Raw genomic sequence first — 17,890 nt, 5'->3', positions numbered from 1 at the left:
ATTGAATTTAATTTTAATGTGTTTGGCCATATTGAAAATAAATTTCTGTTCACTGAACAGATAACCAAGCAGAAAATAAAAATCAGACAGTTTTTTTAAAAAGAACTGAGGGCCACATATGATTGATTTTAAGATAGGAACCTGCGGGCACATGGAAAATTTGAACACGGGCCCATAGACTGTGTAGCAATGTGGCAGAAAAAAATCACTATAGTGCGCATTCAGTAGTTAATACTCTGAAATACTGATTGACATTGACTCACATAAAAGTGAAAAGATTTCCATTTTTGTTTTTATTAGAGCCCTTTAAAGACAAACATGCCTGTTCTGAACTCATTTTTCAGAAGCATACAAGAAATCATTTTTATTTTGTAAAAAGAAAAAAAAAAAAAAGCAATTTCATTTTTCCTAATTAAATTCCCAGTTATGATTTTCACAGTGAACCCCCCTGACTGGCAATCACCTCAGACAAACATCTTCCATCTGCCAGTATCCAGGCAGAAGATGGCAGCAGCACCACACTGAATAACTAGCTCCTACATAAAAGCTCCTAAAGATCCTCAGTTGTTCCTGAACCAAAAAGAATAAAGCTGATACCAGTGAAAACAAAAAAGTAAGCACATAGTTATGATTCATATTTGGAAAAGGCACAGGTAGCGCTTGGAAAGTGCGTTTCCAATACACAGCCAATAAAAACAGCAACAAATTCCATCCACAAGACGACATAATAGATTTAATCTGGCAAAGTCACATACGGTTCCTGAGGAAGATCACGTAATTTCTGAATGGTAGTAAAATTAGGAGATTTTTCTTTGTGAGATCTAAAAAAAATAAAGAAGCATAGTTGGATTTAAAAAAAAAAAGACAAATCAAATGTTTTCTTCTTGGTCTACAGTAATAAAAAAAAGCATTTTTATTTTGAAGATTAGTTTGAAAGTTAATACATGTTGTTCAAACGTGTTTCTGGACTAAATCAAGCATCCTTGGTTTTAGAGGCCTTTATTGAAGTAGACCTGCTTGATGCTGTCTCCATATTGGGAAATGATGGAGTCTCTCAGCTCAGGCTCCAGCTTTGACACGGCCATAGAACTGCAGGAGGGAGAGCCACAAATTCATGGTCAGAATTAATCAAGCACAAAGCATAAAAAAGAGCACAAACCTACAATGTTCTTATCCATAAAATATGTTTTTGGGACATGTGATTTGTAATGTTTACTTCAGGGCCACCGTAGTAATCTTCATATTTCATCAAACAAATCTCTGATGGAACATTTTATCCATCACCAGCCCTAAAGTAAAATCCCACTAACAAATCACTTAACGCAAAAACATATTAAATAACAAAATAAAACTCAAAAAGACAAAACAAATAATAAAAAATAAAATAAAAAAAAAGAATCAAAATAAAAATGAAACACTACAGAAAACAAAAGTAATTTCCAGAAATCAAAGTAAAATGTTAAAAAATGAAATGCAATAAGAAGCCAAGAAAGGCTGTTACTATGGGACATGGTTGATTGGATTATGACGTTCGTCCATCATTACAACTGCAAATTATTTGGCATGAAGCGATAATGTTCTGCTACGTACTAATCATAAAACTTTTATTAGTATGCAGACATTGAAGAGGCATTTGAAAAAAACTCCAATGTCATCATCCAATCAGATATTAGTGATTTGCCGGTGTGATTTGCACTTCAGGGCCACCGTAGATTACAGCATTTTTAGGCTTTTGCTTCCAGGTCTTAACTTTGTTTTCAAAAAGAACACAAACTGTTGTTATTTTTTTTTTTATTCTAAAGCTTCTCTATCTGTTCTCCTCAGTTACTACATCTCCCCTTTTTTTTTTTTTTTTTTTTTTTTTTAGAGATTTTAGGTCTTCATCCATTAGAGCAGCACCGATGCAAAGCATTCATGAAAACAAAGATGCATGCTCCAAAAATGATATTACCTAACAATACAAAACTCATTCTGCAGGTGAGAAATATCTCCTTTTTTATTTGGCTATTTTTAATTCCATGATACAAATACCTTAACATGGTTTCTGAAATGTACCTGTAAATCAAAATCCTTTCTTTGGTACAACTACGCCACCTACCTGCTGATGTGAGCAGTTTTCACTTGTAAAACATAGAAGTGCTGTGATAGTGATGTGATGTGATTTTCCTCAAACAATAAAAAGCTTGATTGACATTTTCCCTAAACATCTTTCTAGCTTCTTTGTTCCCTTTACTTACATTTAGGTTTTGTGTCTTAACCTGTGCCACCTGACCCTAACAGAGCACAACAGAGTGTGGTTTAATCTGTAATGTGTGTTCTGTGTCAGCATGTGGAAGAGCAGGAAGTGTTTCATCACCATCTCTGAGGGAACAGCGAGCAGGCTGCAGGCACCATGAAGACCAGACTTCGAAAAGAAGAGCATGAAACAAGCAAAGTTATGAAACAAACCCAGAGCAGAGCATGGAAATAACCCAGAGACCTTTTGTACTTACAACACTCCAACCATCATGACTTGAATCGGTCCGTGGAGAAATGTGATTCGCTGCAAACAGAGAAACGAAAGCTTGAAGACATCATTTTTGCGGCTTTAACAGATTCGCCATGCCCTCACCTGCATGAACTTGTACTTTTCCATCCGTTCCATGATTATGGGGAGGATGACTGAGAATAGAATAAAAACTTTAGGAGAAGAAGGTATTTTTTGATCTTTTTTTTTGTGTCCATAACATACTCATTCCTGGTGCTGCCATGGTGATCCGAGAAATGACGACTTGTGTGATTCCTTTGACAGCTGCTTTCTGCCAAAAATATATATTCAAAAACCAGAAAAAATGCTTAAAAATGGCTAAAAACAATGATTGTGTCAAGCAATTTATTTTAAAAAAATGCAATGAAGAAATACAGTATTTTTTTAAATAAATAAATACAATATATTAAAATACTCTTAATTTTGGACATTCAATTTTGACATAAGTTCAAAACGAAAGAAAAACTTCAAGTTTTCCATTTTTCACAATACATTTATCTATTATTTGGCTGATGTGAAGGGCTAGGTTAAAGCAAATCTAATAATCAAATTAAATTCATTTTAACTACGAGAAAACTGATTTGTCACGTGTATACATAAATTCATCTCTAAAAACAATAATGTTTTTAAGAAAAAAACATTTTTTGTTAGTTAATAGTGAAAGAATTCATAATTTCTTCGTTAAAAATGTCACTTTTGTTCAGTTTAAACACAAATAATGTAAACCTGTTTTATAATAAAGCAAACTGATTTTTGACTAAAATGCCTTTCAAAATAATTCTGTTTCTATGAATCATCTTAAATCATAAATCTATCGAAATGATAAACTTGTGACTTGAATACAGCTTTATTCAACATCAAGGCCTAAAGCAGCAGGTTGCTCACATTGGAGTGTCCTAGTTTGTTGCCGTTTTCATCTGTGACAGCAATACCGTTCAGAATCTCCCTGAAAAACACCAAACACTCGGCTCAACAGCAGAAAAAACAACACTTCACAAGCCAGAGTTTAAGTCACATAAATAAATAAATAACTTTGTTGTAAATTAAGGGCAAATTTTCATAAATGCAAAAGCTTTTGTTTGTAACTTTTGATGCTGAACATTAATTTGATTTTGGGCATAAATAAAATAAACCAAAAGCAAACGTGACAGCTGTGGAAAAAAAAGCTTCTTTAAATGAAACTAAGGATCTCTACAGATGTCATCATGTCCTTCTGTGGACAGCATCTTATTAGGTGTATGCAAAAATAAAAATATTATATGATATAGTATTTAGCAGACATTTTTACCCCAATCCATACAGATTTCTTTCAAAATCTGGAGCCAGCTTACATGGGATTCAAACATTCACATATTTTGATATTTTTTTAAATCCAAATTTTAAGTGTCCATTATTGATCAATTTATGAAAGCTTTTCAGTGCTGAAATCTTAAAAGTAGACACTGCAAACATCTTGAAAACACTAAAAAAGTTTGTTTTTGTTAAAAGGTTTAGCGCCAAATCTCTTCAGACATAATCTCAAACTTTTAATGAGAAACTTTGAGATCTGTTGAAGACTTTACACAACAATTTCTCATCCCAAACACAAAATGCAGCAGGTCGATCATAGAAGTCTGAAAACAGGGTCACATCTGGACTTGAAAATGGCTGAACTACACAGATACCGAATTTACAGCTTGTGAGAAAAAAAACTGCAACTAATGTAATCTCACACAACTGCTTTTCCCTAAAAACTGAGCAGAAAGATACATTTTTCTTTACTAAAGTCCCAATCAGGCTTTGGCACAGGTTCCTACTCATGCCCTGAAGCCAGTTTAGGAATTGGACTCTATAAGAACACAATCTGTCAGGATTTGTTGCTAGAAATGTGGCCTAATTTCTACAGAACTGAAAAACAAAAATCAAAACTCTGCAGTGTGCTTTAACATGTATTCTGATCTGTTCAGCACAAAGTGGGACTTACTGCTGTCTCATCATGGGAATGTTAACACAGTTGGCTGCAGCCACAGCTGCAAAGGGGACCCAGCGAGCCACAAGAGGTGGAGCTTTCTGCAGGAAACAGTGGGGAGGGGAGCATCCTCATGGTTATATAAATACATGTATAAGTGAATGTATAACATTTGCCAAGTCTTTACCTTAATAAATGTTGTTTAGGAAAGGATTCTATAAGCAAAGACTCACATAGCTTCAGGTCTCAGAATAACTTTCCACATTCGTGCAATTCTTTTTCTTCCCCTAATTCAGAGCAGTATCACTCATCAGTAATGATGTTGGTTGTGTACCTGATAGTGTGGTCCTGCCAGCAAAATCCCTTATAACAATGAAAATAAGAGCAAGTTCTTCTTCTGCTCCTCCTCCAGCAGCTGACAGCAACAAAACCACTTACTAATATAAATTATTATAATGATATTAATCATTCAGCTTAGAAAGGCGCTCATGTGACAGATTCTTTTTGTCCCAGTGTTTGTCCAGTTTAGGGGTCTACAACCTCTGAAGCTCAAAGAGCCTTTTGGGTCAGTTTCTTTCCGACCAAAACCGAGTGAGTGAAAGCTGCAAGATCTCACTCCATTAACCAATTTATGTATAAAATATAACATTTAAATATTTACAATAATTGTAATTGAATTTTAACTTCTTTTTTTTTTTTTACATTTTTTAAAATCATAGAACTACTTTGATTTATTTTATTCTGACAGCAGCACAAACTAGTTCCTTTCTAAATAAAATATACACCGTGTCAAAATGTATCCTCCTGATACAGCATAGTTACTTGGAGTTATTATACAATCCTATAATTTATGCACTTCGCTTCTGAACAGAATCTAGGTATTGTTGTGTAGCAGAAGAAAAGAACATGTTCTTTAAACTTCTAATAATGAATAGTTCTGACAATAGATTTAACCTATTCTACTAGGCCTGCACAATATACCGCAAATTTATCGTTATCGCGACATTAAGCTGTGCAATATGCATACCGCAAAAGACGGCGAAAATCGCAATAAATGGTTACCTTTAAATGTGCTAAAACAAACTCATGGCAGCTTGAAATATTGAACAAATGAAATAAATCCCTTTATGCATTTAACCAATCAGAAGGACCCGTTTATGTTGTTGATCAATCAGATGAGCCCTTTTATGTTTAATGTTTGCCTCCTACGTCGACGAGGGTCATTTGGAGTATAATTTTTAAACTGTTGCAGTGAAATGGAAATGATGTTTTTGGTTGTTTTGCTGTTTGTTTATATACTGCAAATTTTATCGTTATCCCAATATTAATCACCAATATCGCATATCGCGAGTTTTCCTCATATCGTGCAGCCCTATTTTCTACCATGACTTGGTCATCTGACGTGTGGATTTTGGAGGATTGATAAAGCAAGTGCTAAATTAAGAGGTAAAGTCCTCTTAATTTAGTATAATGGTAGGAGTGGTTAAAAAAGGGTTTATTTTACCATTATGAAATCACCTCATTTAAAAATAAAATAAAATAATTTAAAATTCAAAATTCAACCAACAAACCCATTATTCATTCAAATCATTAGCATTTTTCTATAAAGCCAAAGAGCCACAATGGAGGATGACGGAGCTGCATGCGGCTCCAGAACCTTGGTTGAAGTCCCCTAGTCTAAACGCTTTAATAAATGTGTATTTAACTTTATTCCTGTAATATCTTTTATTTGATTTGCATTGAAATTTCCAGCATCATCATTTTGTGCAACTTTGCTGGAAAAAATGTGATCAGTGATACTTTTAAAACTAACCAAACTGCATCAAAACTTGACATTAATCTTTAATTCACGATTCTCTTGCAATTGTTTTGATTTAATTTACACCACTTTCCAACGACAGCTAAAGACCTTCCTGTTTGTGTGAGTTGACACCTTTGTGTAGAGGTTGAGTCCGACTGCTGTTGCTAACGCTGTGCTGGTTGCCGTGATGTAGGCAACTCCAATCTGCCTGAGACACAGAAACAGAGGTTTGTTCAGCATCATGTTTGCTGTTGTTTTATACAGTAAATGTCCCCTGTTTTAAATTGTGTTTCCATCAGGAGAAACCATAAATTTTGAGCTAATAGGTTCTTAACTTACATACTCTGACATACAACAAAATTAAAACAGCAAACTTAAATGGGGGTTTAATTTTATTTTCAAAAAGGGGAATCTATGATTATTTGGTCTTCGTAATCAGTGGTTACATGAACACAAAAGCATAAATAAAATGGATTAAAAAACAACTAGAAAAAAAAAAATCAAACAGAAAAACCAAAAGGTAGTTTTGCAGACGCAATTAGGGAAAACTGCACTCTTTCTGTAAAACATGGAGGTGGTAGTATCATGTTTTGTTAATTCTAAGCCATAACTGAATGAAACCATAAAATCAAATTAATTCTAAAAGATGTCTATGAATTGAAGTGAGTCTTGTAAAAAGCAGCTTAGACTGCTCTTTTTAAGCAGCCAAAGACTAATCAAAATTTAAATGCTATGTTTCAGAGCAGGGGTCACCAACGCAGTGCCCGCAGGCGCATGGTCCCCCAAGAGGACCACTTAAAGGCCCTGCAAGTCCTGCTCCAAAAATATAATTAGATATAATTTTAGTTATAATTTAAAAAAGTTGAATTCATGTTTGGAACAAATTAGGAGTGCAACGGATCACTAGCCACACGTACACCGAGGATTCCTCCCTGCCCTCCTCGCGCGTGCATCATTTACCGGTAATTCAAGTGTCCACTCACACCGAACGCAATTCACGCGTCAAATTCGCGTCCACCGTCTTTGCTTTAACATACGTCAAAGTGAGTTAACCCGAAGCTCCCGCCGTGTGTGGGAGGAGCTTCCGTTAAAAGCTTTTCTCAACCTCATCCCGGAGGATGCAGATGATTTATTTGGCCACTGCCAAATAAATTTTTGACTTTTGACCTCCCTTGATTCTCTTTTTTTAAAATATATATATAGACTTTTTTCAGGGGCCTGTGAAAAAATCCCAGAAAGCAACCATTGCTTCGTTTAGAGCTGCACATTTTATGATGAAGAACAAGAAAGCCTCTATAAGCCTCCCATTTACACAGTAAAAAAGCAGGCCAATCAAAGACTATTGATAAAACTAACAGGATTAAGCTGAAAATGTTCATTATTAAGTTTTCCAAAAAGTCAAAATCTTGTTCTGACAAGAAGATTTATGATTTCCCATGACTTAAAAAATGTTAGAAGTGATTTTGACTTTCTAATGCTTGAGCAGATAAACATAACTGTACATAAATCAATGTTTCATGTTTATACGTGTTTTTCTTGTCATAACTGTTGTGTAATTCACTGATTGGAATTATGAAAAACAATTACTATTGATATGTGAGCAATCAATTCAAAGTGTTAAAATAACTACGGCTAATTATTATTATCATTACTATTACTATACTAATCTGTGGTTTTGTTTTTTGGGAGATGTGCAGGAAACAGGTCCTGTGTAGCCTTTCGTACTACTCAGACCTCATAAAATCGTCGTCACCCTCAAAAAGGTTGGAGATTCCTGTTTGAGAGCAACTAGTTCCTCATCCTAAAGCCACCAGAATGCTGTAAAAAAATGGCCACAAGTGGAAAAGTTCACATCAGTGAACATAGAAATTTTCAGAATTTCCCTTTCAGAAGTGATATATTGGAACATGGGCACTGCTCAATAGATACATTATTTTTTATTGCAACAGATATAAATATCTCTGACGTACAAAAAATCTCCATAATGCATGTTCTGTTGACCATAACAAGTGGCGTGGTGATTTGTTGCAGGAGAGCATTTCTTGCTAATGAACAAAGGCCTGCAGTGATTGAAGAGCCTCTTACTTTGGAGTGATGGGGGACGCAGCGTTGCGGTTGGTGTAGTTGACCAGAGCGTTGAAGGACTGGTTCACCCACTGCCAGAACACCACAGCAGGAACTGTTCTAGAAACAGAGGATTTCTCTCACGGTTGCACAGTAAAAGAGAAAGGTGTGGTTCAGTGAAGCTGCTCATGTTTGCGCCTCTCTACCTATAGAACTGGAGCATGAAGCCGGTGATAGCCATGCCTCCAGGGACCTGGAAGGACATGCGTCCGATAAGGTTCATGCGGTCTCCCGTGTCTGGATGGAAAGCCGAGTCATAAAGCTTCTTTGCGTAGTGGAGCTGCTCCTCGGTGGTACCTGGAGGAACGGACCCCGCCCTGAAAACCACCAACAAGACAAAATCACATCAGACACGGTGAAGTTGACATCCTGCAGGTTTTATGGCAGTATGTGGGATTCCACCCTGCCTGTTTTAAAGGAGCTTGGGGGGCACCCCAGAGCCTGCCCAACCCTCAGTCTTCATGGCTGCCCTCACCATGGCTATAAGTAGCCTTCTGAGTGCGCGGGACATCCCATCTGGTTTGAGGGGGTCTGCCAAACCCTACCTGTTCTGAGTGGAATGGTTCTCTTCCTGCCGGTTTGTTTTAAAGATCCACTCCAAAGAAAACTGCATTTTTGGTGTATTTAACGTGTTCTTGTGGCCTTTTTCTGATGATGGAGGACATGTCTAGAGAAAATTTAGCTCAAAATTGCATTTCTGAGTATTTCTTTATTTAAATGTGAAAAAGGAGCAGACGACAAAATGCAAATTGAAAAAGATTGTATTTGTGATATAGGAACTACACTGGGCAGGCTATAAGCTTCCTGGGAAGGGAAGGGGGGGCGGGGTTTCTCTGGGGTAAAGGTCCCGCCCACAACTTAGAGGTGAATTTCCAATGAACTACTGTCGCTCTGCAGAAGGTATGCCCTAAAAAAAAAAACAATTTTTTTGGGGGGGGCAAAAACAGCATAATCCTTTTTCTTAAACTACTGGAAACACTTTAACTATAGATCAAAATATGATCTGAGTGGGTCTTTGAGAACGCAGCCTGTTCTGAGGGGTCTACAGGACGTATTCATCCTGCCTGCTGTGTCCACCCGTCTAGATTCTCTTTTAAAGCAGGGATGCAGAACCAAGACACACCTTTTAGTTTGGTCAGTTTGTTTTTTTTTGTTGTAGTTTGGTGGATTTGGGAGTTGCTACAGATCAACACTGGTCACTTCATATCTAATAGTACAGAACATGTGATTTCTTACCTGCAGCTTTCTACTAAAGCTTTGGCTTCATCCAGCTTTGAGTCTGGTAAAAGCGCAGTTCTGCAGTCTGTGATATTGAAGAAGTGCTTCAGTCTGCCCATGAACGTAGACTGATCCCATCGTTGAGCGTCGATGTCAAAAGTGCTGAGGGCCATGAGTATTCGAAAAAGCTCCTTTTTGTCTTCAAAACCTCCTTTCAGCAGGAAGTCCAAGCAGCTGCAGATGAAACCTGGAGAGAACAGGACGAATCAGCTGTACAATCAGCTTGTATTATTTAAAATGTTTGATTTGTTTCCTTCTCCTTCCAGCATTAGAGACTGCATCATCCCTGTCAGGTGGGAATCATGCATCCCATCCAGCTGAGATGCTGTTTATCTAAAGATCACGTAACATGCTGAGCTGCAGCTCTACAGGTCTGACTCCATCCAGGCTGGTAGACACCGGCATTTTTCCGCAAACACCCCGCTGTCGTCCACCCTTGATTGTTATTACACTGCTGTAAGCGCACACTTTCTATATCAGGAACGGTGTCAATATGAGACACATGATGAAAGGGCAGAAGGGGTCATCAGTGAGGCCTCGGCCAAGCTGGAACTGGATTGTTTCTGAAGCTGTTTGCTCAAAAAGTGGGTCAAATGAATGTAGACTACGGAGGGGAGAAGGAGTCAAAGGTCGTTGTGGGTCCTCGTAACAGCCAACATCCAAAAAGATAATACAAAACTATAGAAAATCGCAAAAAAAACTGCAACTTCGGTTAAAGAATGTATGCTTATTTGATGGTAAACCTGCACAATAAAGCGCAAATTTATCATTATCATGATATCAAGCTATGCAATATGCATATTATAAACGTTGGCAAAAATTGCAATAAATGGCAACCTGAAATGTGCTAAAAAAATCTTATGGCAACTTGAAATGAATCAAAAAAAATCCATTTATGCATTTGACCAATTGGATGGAAGCCATTTTATGGCAGATGTGGGCCTCCTATGTAGACGAGGGTCATTTGGAGTATAATTTAAGTTATGTTGACTCTTATTTAAATTAAACAGTTGCAGGGAAATGGAAATGATGTATTTAATTGTTTTGTTATTCTCTCTTGCATTGCAACTTATTTCATCATCGCAATATTGATCACTAATGTCACAAATGGCGAGTTTTCCTATATCGTGCAGCCCAATTTGATGGTCATTGTTTTTTTAATATATATATCCAGTAAGTGTAAAACAGCAAAAGAGATAACATCCTTTCATTATTGAAGTTTACAACATCCTCTTTAAGTCAACATCTGAGAAACAATAAATGGAATATGAATCTTAGCTATAAACCGAGGACAGTCAGTGGCTGTTTGGATGGTTATAAATGTGCAGCTGGTTTGATTTTATGCTCCAAGCATCAAGAAAATCAATGAAAAAGGCAACAAATCAGGACAAAATTAGGCTGATCAAATATTTGGTGAATGTCATACTTTGAGATGTTCTCTGCTTATATTTCTTTTGTCTTTTAAATTTGGTGTTGCTTAGAATAAAAACAAAATAGAAACTGCAGTTTGGAGCAGTAATTAAATCATTTAATGAATATCAACCTTTCAAAAGGAACATTTTTAAACTTTGGGAAACAGAAAAGAGATTTTCAGACTTCTTGAACACTGACATGTTAATTAAATTCCTTTTTATCTCCTTTATTTTAATTAATTCTAAACTTAAGTCAGTCGTTTTTCTCTTGCTGCTGTATCTGTTCAGTTCCAATGACAGCATGAGAGAACTGGACTAAGCGGGTGTGGCGTCAGCCATAGAAAATACCTTATGTCTGGTTTTAATGAAATTAAGCCAATTTAGTCGCCATTTTTTAGCCATATGGACAGCGCCATGTTGAAGCCAGACGACGTCAGTAAACAATGTTCAACGTTTGTACGGCCGATCAGGACGTCCCCACCTCTGTCCAAACCTCTACCCCTCAAACCCACCTCAGGAGGATTGGATATGCCGATAAAGGAGAACATTTGAATCGGCAGATGGTAGTTTTACTTTTTCAAATGTATATTTAGTCATTTCCTTTCTTTTTTTTATAGCAATTTTTTTTTAAGTAAAAGTTCTCACTTTACTTACTCTTTTTAAATAACCTTGTCTTTTATTGATTGATATTGTTGTGTTTATTTCAAACTGAAAGATCCGATTGCAGAAAATAAACTAATAATTGATATAAAATAAAGATAAATGGCAGAAATTAGTAGGGACAAAGCCGCTTCCACACAGTGAGTTAAAGTGGAGTGAAAATCAGGATCATACAGTAAAATAAATACATAACAGTGTCACTTATATTTGACTGAGTGGCATTCAATTCATAATATTGCAACTGTGTGTATAAGTGCGTGATCAGCTGCCTCTTAGCTGCAACTTTTGATCCATTATCTGTTTCTGGATTGTTTTTGCAGCCTTGCAAATCCAAATGAATGTTCTATTTTTGCATGGAAAGCTTTCAAAGTGTAAGGAACAGGTCTTGCTGCATATATGTACAAATAAAAATTTAGAAATAAACTACTATGGTAAGTAAAACGAATAGATTATTTCAGATTTCGTTCCAGTGTGAAACAACCAGAACGGGAGCGTGAAGAGAGTCAAATTACCGTGACACGGAGGTCAAGAGTGATGCAATCCAGAGCCTGAGTTACCGTTCAGTCTACTCATGTAGACGAGCAGAAACGCAGACAGAAACGGGAAACGTACCTCTGCGGAACCCTTGGTGCGCTGTGCCGCCTCGTAAACTGACTGTCTACTCAAATCAAGCGCGGATCATGATAGTAAAGAAACGATCACGTGGCACGTTGTCCACCAATCAAAGACCGGGGCAGTTCCCCTGTCCAACAGAACCGGAACAAACCTACACGTTAGATTATGACGGTCTGATGCGGTGATTCCAAAGCCTGAGTGATGTGTCCCACGTGGCTTTCCATAGACTGAAGCTGCAGTAACAAGCTAACCTGCAAAGTGATGCAGACTTAGATCAGCCTTCCAGTAAACACGGAACCAGTGGGTTTATAGAAACTATCTCAAAGTATTTGAAGCAAAGAAGAACAAGTTTAAAGGTAAACAATGTGTTAGTTTTTCTAAGGATTAAACACCGAGCTGGTAGCTAACTAAAGTCGCCCTCAGCAGTACAGGCGTTGCGTTCAAAGTCAATCACGTTCACACCAGCTTGACCAGTTTGTCAAAACTTCCTTTTTGTTTTCTTTTTTCCTTCTTCTAATAAATGTCAACGTAAAAACATATACACATACGTATGAAACAGTTGGAACGAAATAATTAGTTACATTGTTGAACAAAAGAAGGCAGAAAAAATAAAGCCATAAAATACACTACACACTAACTTCAAGGGTTTTCATTAGGGGTGTAACAATGAATTGATTTATATTCCTGGGATCCAACCAGATGGATCTGTCTGAGTCAGAATCAAATCGACATATACTCTTAAAATTTGTTTCAAAATGATATAAATCTACCAGTTGAATTTTTGGCTAAAGATTTCCTGAATCAATTTTGTGTCAGGGAATCAGATCGTTCAAAATGAACCAATATCGACAATAAATCGGATCGGCAACCACAAATTCTGATATTAATCAAATCGTTGATAAAACAAATCTTTACAACTCATTTAACTTATTGTCCTCAACAAAGGTGAGAAATGTTAAAATCTCCCTATAAAAAAAGAGATTTGGTTTTACTCTAGTGAAAAAAATTCCCCAATATTATAAATACAATAAAATTAAATCAAACAGGCTGTTATGTGAAATCACACCAAAAAGATTTTTTCTTATTTTACCAAAAACAAAGAATTTTGAAGAAAACCCGAAATGAAAATCATCCCCAAAAGTTATGAATGTGTGCAATAATCAATGTTTTCAGCACAAAAACTAAAATTAATTAATTTTGGTGGGAAATACACTTTTATTTACTTTACTTTTTACACTTTTATTAAATTAATTTTTTCATCTGTAGTCCTCATGGAAAAGAAAACTGCTATGAAGCTCTAAAATATTTTGTGATCTACAGTATATGGATATCCTGTACATTTGCAACTGCTTATTGTCATATTTGTATTTCTCCTTTTTTGTTCTTTTTTATACATTCACTTTCCTTCTTGTAAATGCTTTATTGACCCTTTATCAATGTTATTTATACATCTCTTTCATTTCTGACTTTTATTGGTTGAACATTTAATGTCTTTGCCACAAATGTTGTTAACTACGTATATTGTTTCTCAATAAAGACAAGTTATTACTTTGCCAACGCGATATTGGTGTTTTCTGTATTTTCATCTTGGAACGTGAATGCAACACTAGCTAGAGGTTTACGTGCATTGTGCGTCTGACGTCAGTCCCCTTAGTAACCCTCGGCAGCGTCTCCAGGAGAGAAGGCGACAAGATGGTGAGTTTAATTTATCGTAATATCTAGCTATTGAGCATAAACGCTCGCCTTTACAGGAGTAGGTTTCTATAGTAACTAGTTTGCGCTAATTTATCTCGGTATGTTATGTCGCTTGTAAGTTTATATTAAAAACGTTTCGCTGGAAAATCTGCCGAGTTGTGTTTCAAGTTATCGGGGGAGATTAGCTTTAGCATGTTAGCTGTGTGTAGCTCCTGGATGCGAGCCCTGAACCAGGCGTTCGCCCGAGAGGCTCGTGTAACTCAGAGACGATAAGGCGCACTTCGCAGTGTCTAGACTAGTGGCTTCGTTGCCTAATAGTTCAGGTGTTAGTGAAAATCCCCAAAGGACAGCAGAGATCCTCTTTCAAGGCTTGTTGTTAAAAGGTTCAGGTGCAGGGATGCAAGAAAGTACATCTCTAAAGTAATGGTGGTTAGCAGGAAGCGCTGCTATTAACCCCTGAAGGGCAAAGTTGGATGTTGGCCCCTCTGGAGAAAAAAATGTTCAAATTCTTCTTCTTTTTTTAAAAACAGATTAACAAAATAAATATTTTGAGTGTTTTCATAATCATATTTAGAGCCTCTATAATCATTTATGCATCTAATTCGTACAATTTTGAAAGTTTAGTCATTTTGTATCACTACTGTAACTGTCCTTTTGGCTATTTATTTAAAGTCATGTGTTTTTGTCTGTGTGTTTTTATGCAACATTTGAATCTCATAACTATATTTATTTTTGTTTGTTATGTACTTTAAGATGTTTTTATGAATAAAATGTTAGAATTTGGGACTCCTTACTTTCCTATTTTAATCCCAGAGTCTGTCAAATGTGGAAATCTGCCTTCGGCTGTTGCAAAACCACGTATTTGTTCTCTGCAGGGATTACTGTCCATCCTTCGTAAGCTAAAAAGCACGCCAGACCAGGAGGTTAGGATACTGCTGCTGGGCCTCGACAACGGGGGGAAGACGACGCTGCTCAAACAGCTGGCATCTGAGGACATCAGTCACATCACCCCCACACAGGTAAGGACACATGTTAAAATGTTGTCGTGTTAGCTGTGAGTGCCTTCGTTCATGTGTAGATGGATACACACCGCCTTTATGTAACCTCCTTTGTTTTGTGATCTCAGGGATTCAACATCAAGAGCGTTCAGTCTCAGGGGTTTAAATTAAACGTTTGGGACATTGGAGGCCAAAGGAAGATCAGGCCGTATTGGAGAAACTACTTTGAAAATACTGATGTGCTGGTGAGGAGATTGTTTTTAAATGATTCCCACATAAGTGTGATTGGCCATGATGACTAAATAAAAGTCTATTTCCCACCAGATTTATGTCATTGACAGTGCAGACAGAAAGAGGTTTGAGGAAACGGGGCAGGTATGTACAGAAAACATTTTTTTGAGGGGCTACTTTCTCACTAAACGTTTTGTCTGTTAAATGTCAGCAAGTTGAGGGCGACTTGTGCCGTGTTTTATGCAACTCTGGCGAGCTGAAAGCATTCTGTGCAGGAGATGCAGCACAGAGGAAGGAAATTGATTGACAAGGTCTCCGGCCAATCAGAACGCAGTGACTGTGTTGTTGTTTTTAAAAAGATTTAAAAAAAAAAAGATTATGCACAAGTGCACTGAAAATACAACGCGAAAGGTGAACCTGATGTAGCGAAGGAACCCTGTACACAAAGCCGTCTGCCAAATATGATTGACTTATGTATACAAATGATCATTCATAGTGGTTTTCTTCTGATCCTGACCAACTGCAATGCTGCTGCAGGAGCTGGCTGAGCTGTTGGATGAGGAGAAGCTGAGTGGAGTTCCTGTGCTGATCTTCGCAAACAAGCAGGACCTTCTGACAGCAGCTCCAGCCTCTGAGATCGCAGAGGGGCTCAATCTGCACACCATTCGAGACCGCATGTGGCAGATCCAGTCATGCTCCGCCCTCACTGGTGAGGGGATTCAGGTGAGCTAACCCCCCCCCCCTTTTTTTTTTCTTTCTTTCTTATTAAAGTTATTTTTCCGTTTGTTACATGTTTTAACCACAAAACTATTGGCCATTTTCTCCTTTCAGGAAGGCATGAATTGGGTTTGCAAGAGCGTCAACTCCAAAAAGAAATAGCTTTGCCTCTAGTCTTTGAGTGCTCAGGAGGAGCACGAGCAGCAGCATACACACACTGACACACATCATACCTCCTGAGCCTTAGCACCTATGAATGTACATCCATGTGGACTTTTTTAACCCCGTCTCTGATGTTTCTCATCTCTAACATCATCCTGCGTTGTCCTGTTTGCCTTCAAAGGAAACCCATACCAGGAAACCGACCCCCTACTCTCCTCCACATACATCCCCATCTCTGACACAGCTGTTACAGCCCCCCCCCCCCATTAAAAACCTCCTGTACTTCATGGGTTTTCCACCTGGTCTTTAAAGGTCTTCAACACTATTTCAACCAAACCCCCACATCCTCCTTCTTTCCGTTTCATTCCCATTAGTTGATGTATTTTTTTTTTGTCTAATCATTCCACAGCAGCTTTAAGCGCTTTTTTTTTTTGTTTTGGTTTAAAGTGAGCTATATTTTTGTAACCGCTTTATTTATGGTGAAGTAGAGTCCAACCGCTGCTCGTGTGCTGTGCGTGTGAGAATCAGTCTAAATCTCCCCGCTGCGTTACAAAACTAAGTGTTAATATGTATAAAAATAACAAAAAAACCTTTTGTTTTTTTATTAACTGTAAATAGCTGGGCCCAGTGTTCATACGTTCCATCATTAAATGTAGTGTATTTGACCCCCCCCCTGCTGTTCTTTATGGTGAATATTGTTTGCATATCTAATGTGTTTTGGCAGATTAACAGAGGTACACGTACTGTATGGTTTAGTGCATTTCTATGTGCTCCTGGGGTTAGTGCAGGACTTTACTGTTTCAGCATTTCCTTTTGATACTTCTGAATGTAATCTGTCCAGAATTGCAGAAGATGTATGTGAATAAATCAAATCGAGGTGTGCACAGAGTTCCAATATCGTCATGTTCATTAAAAGCTTTACCGGAATTATTGAAATAAAACAACAACCTGGTGGGATTTGGGTTAGAGGAGCAATAGCCTCAGAATAAAAAATAGAATTGTGTTAAAATAATCTTTTTTTTAATTGAACAATCATACAAAAATAGGTTGCAGGTAATTTTACAAAAATAAAAACGAAATTCCAATATTAATACCTTAAAAAAAGAAAATACATTTTGGGGTTGCCCAAATCTTGAAGAATTCTGGGAGTTGTATTTTTAGAGCAATTTCAAAAATACTCTGACACCAGTGAGTACCCACTTAGAATATTTAGTATTTCTGACCCCGAGGTAAAAGTATCGGTCAAGCAAAAAAACATTATTTCCTTCACCTCAGTCATTGCATGACAACAGTTATCGCTACTCTGGAAGAGGCTGAATCCACCATCCCCAATGTCTTTGCTCTACGACAAATTGGAGAAATTGGAGAAATAAAATGAAAAGGCTTAAAAAAACGATTTCATACATGATCAAACTCCTTACTTTAAAATTTCAAAACTCTACCAGGTACATAAATATTCAAATTAAAAGAGGGAAAGGAAGGGAATACACACATATACCCTTTCATTTAGTTCTTTTTTTTATATGTAATAACTAATATTTATTATTGTTACTAGACATGATTTTTATTTCTCTTATTAGTATCAGAACAACCTTAGCTGGGGGGGGGGGGTGTTACATGCTAATATTGCAGAAGATAAACTAAATGCTTACAAAGCTGTGTTTACAAAAATAAAAATAGAGAGAAAACACAGAAAATGGTTCATGTATATTTTTATATGTA

At 37.0% G+C, this 17,890-nt stretch overlaps 2 protein-coding genes across 11 annotated transcripts; one reads left to right on the top strand and one right to left on the bottom strand.

Moving 5' to 3' along the window:
• Window positions 1–278: 278 nt before the first annotated feature.
• Window positions 279–12,829, bottom strand: sfxn2 (sideroflexin 2). 8 transcript variants are annotated; one of them, XM_020712034.3, is made up of 13 exons: window positions 12,617–12,794; window positions 12,363–12,492; window positions 9,637–9,865; window positions 8,547–8,717; window positions 8,362–8,460; window positions 6,409–6,484; window positions 4,491–4,576; window positions 3,413–3,473; window positions 2,732–2,798; window positions 2,612–2,661; window positions 2,493–2,542; window positions 2,357–2,404; window positions 279–1,089 (listed from the first exon to the last, which is right to left on the bottom strand). In XM_020712034.3, the coding sequence occupies exons 3-13, from the start codon at window positions 9,789–9,791 to the stop codon at window positions 990–992; spliced, it is 963 nt and encodes a 320-aa protein (XP_020567693.1). In that variant the 5' UTR covers window positions 9,792–9,865; window positions 12,363–12,492; window positions 12,617–12,794; the 3' UTR covers window positions 279–989. The 8 variants fall into 8 exon arrangements, with proteins under 8 accessions (XP_020567693.1, XP_011486619.1, XP_011486620.1 ...); XM_011488317.4 differs by having other exon boundaries at window positions 12,263–12,492; window positions 12,617–12,756; XM_011488318.4 differs by lacking the exon at window positions 12,363–12,492 and having other exon boundaries at window positions 12,521–12,829.
• arl3b (ADP ribosylation factor like GTPase 3b) lies at window positions 12,580–17,056 on the top strand. Of its 3 annotated transcripts, none has more exons than XM_078937650.1 (7): window positions 12,580–12,721; window positions 13,903–14,060; window positions 14,936–15,079; window positions 15,187–15,303; window positions 15,383–15,433; window positions 15,827–16,012; window positions 16,121–17,056. In XM_078937650.1, exons 2-7 carry the CDS (start codon window positions 14,058–14,060, stop codon window positions 16,166–16,168), a joined length of 549 nt encoding a protein of 182 aa, XP_078793776.1. In that variant the 5' UTR covers window positions 12,580–12,721; window positions 13,903–14,057; the 3' UTR covers window positions 16,169–17,056. The 3 variants fall into 3 exon arrangements, with proteins under 3 accessions (XP_078793776.1, XP_078793777.1, XP_011486618.1); XM_078937651.1 differs by having other exon boundaries at window positions 12,605–12,721; window positions 13,976–14,060; XM_011488316.4 differs by having other exon boundaries at window positions 12,664–12,721; window positions 13,980–14,060.
• The last annotated feature ends 834 nt before the right edge of the window (window positions 17,057–17,890 follow it).

The sequence above is a fragment of the Oryzias latipes genome, chromosome 19 (assembly GCF_053564925.1).
Source record: "Oryzias latipes strain Hd-rR chromosome 19, Olatipes_Hd-rR_3.1".
Lineage (NCBI taxonomy): Eukaryota > Metazoa > Chordata > Actinopteri > Beloniformes > Adrianichthyidae > Oryzias > Oryzias latipes.
The sequence above is the reverse complement of the archived record's forward strand: the minus strand, read 5'-3'. Positions and strand labels throughout refer to the sequence as shown.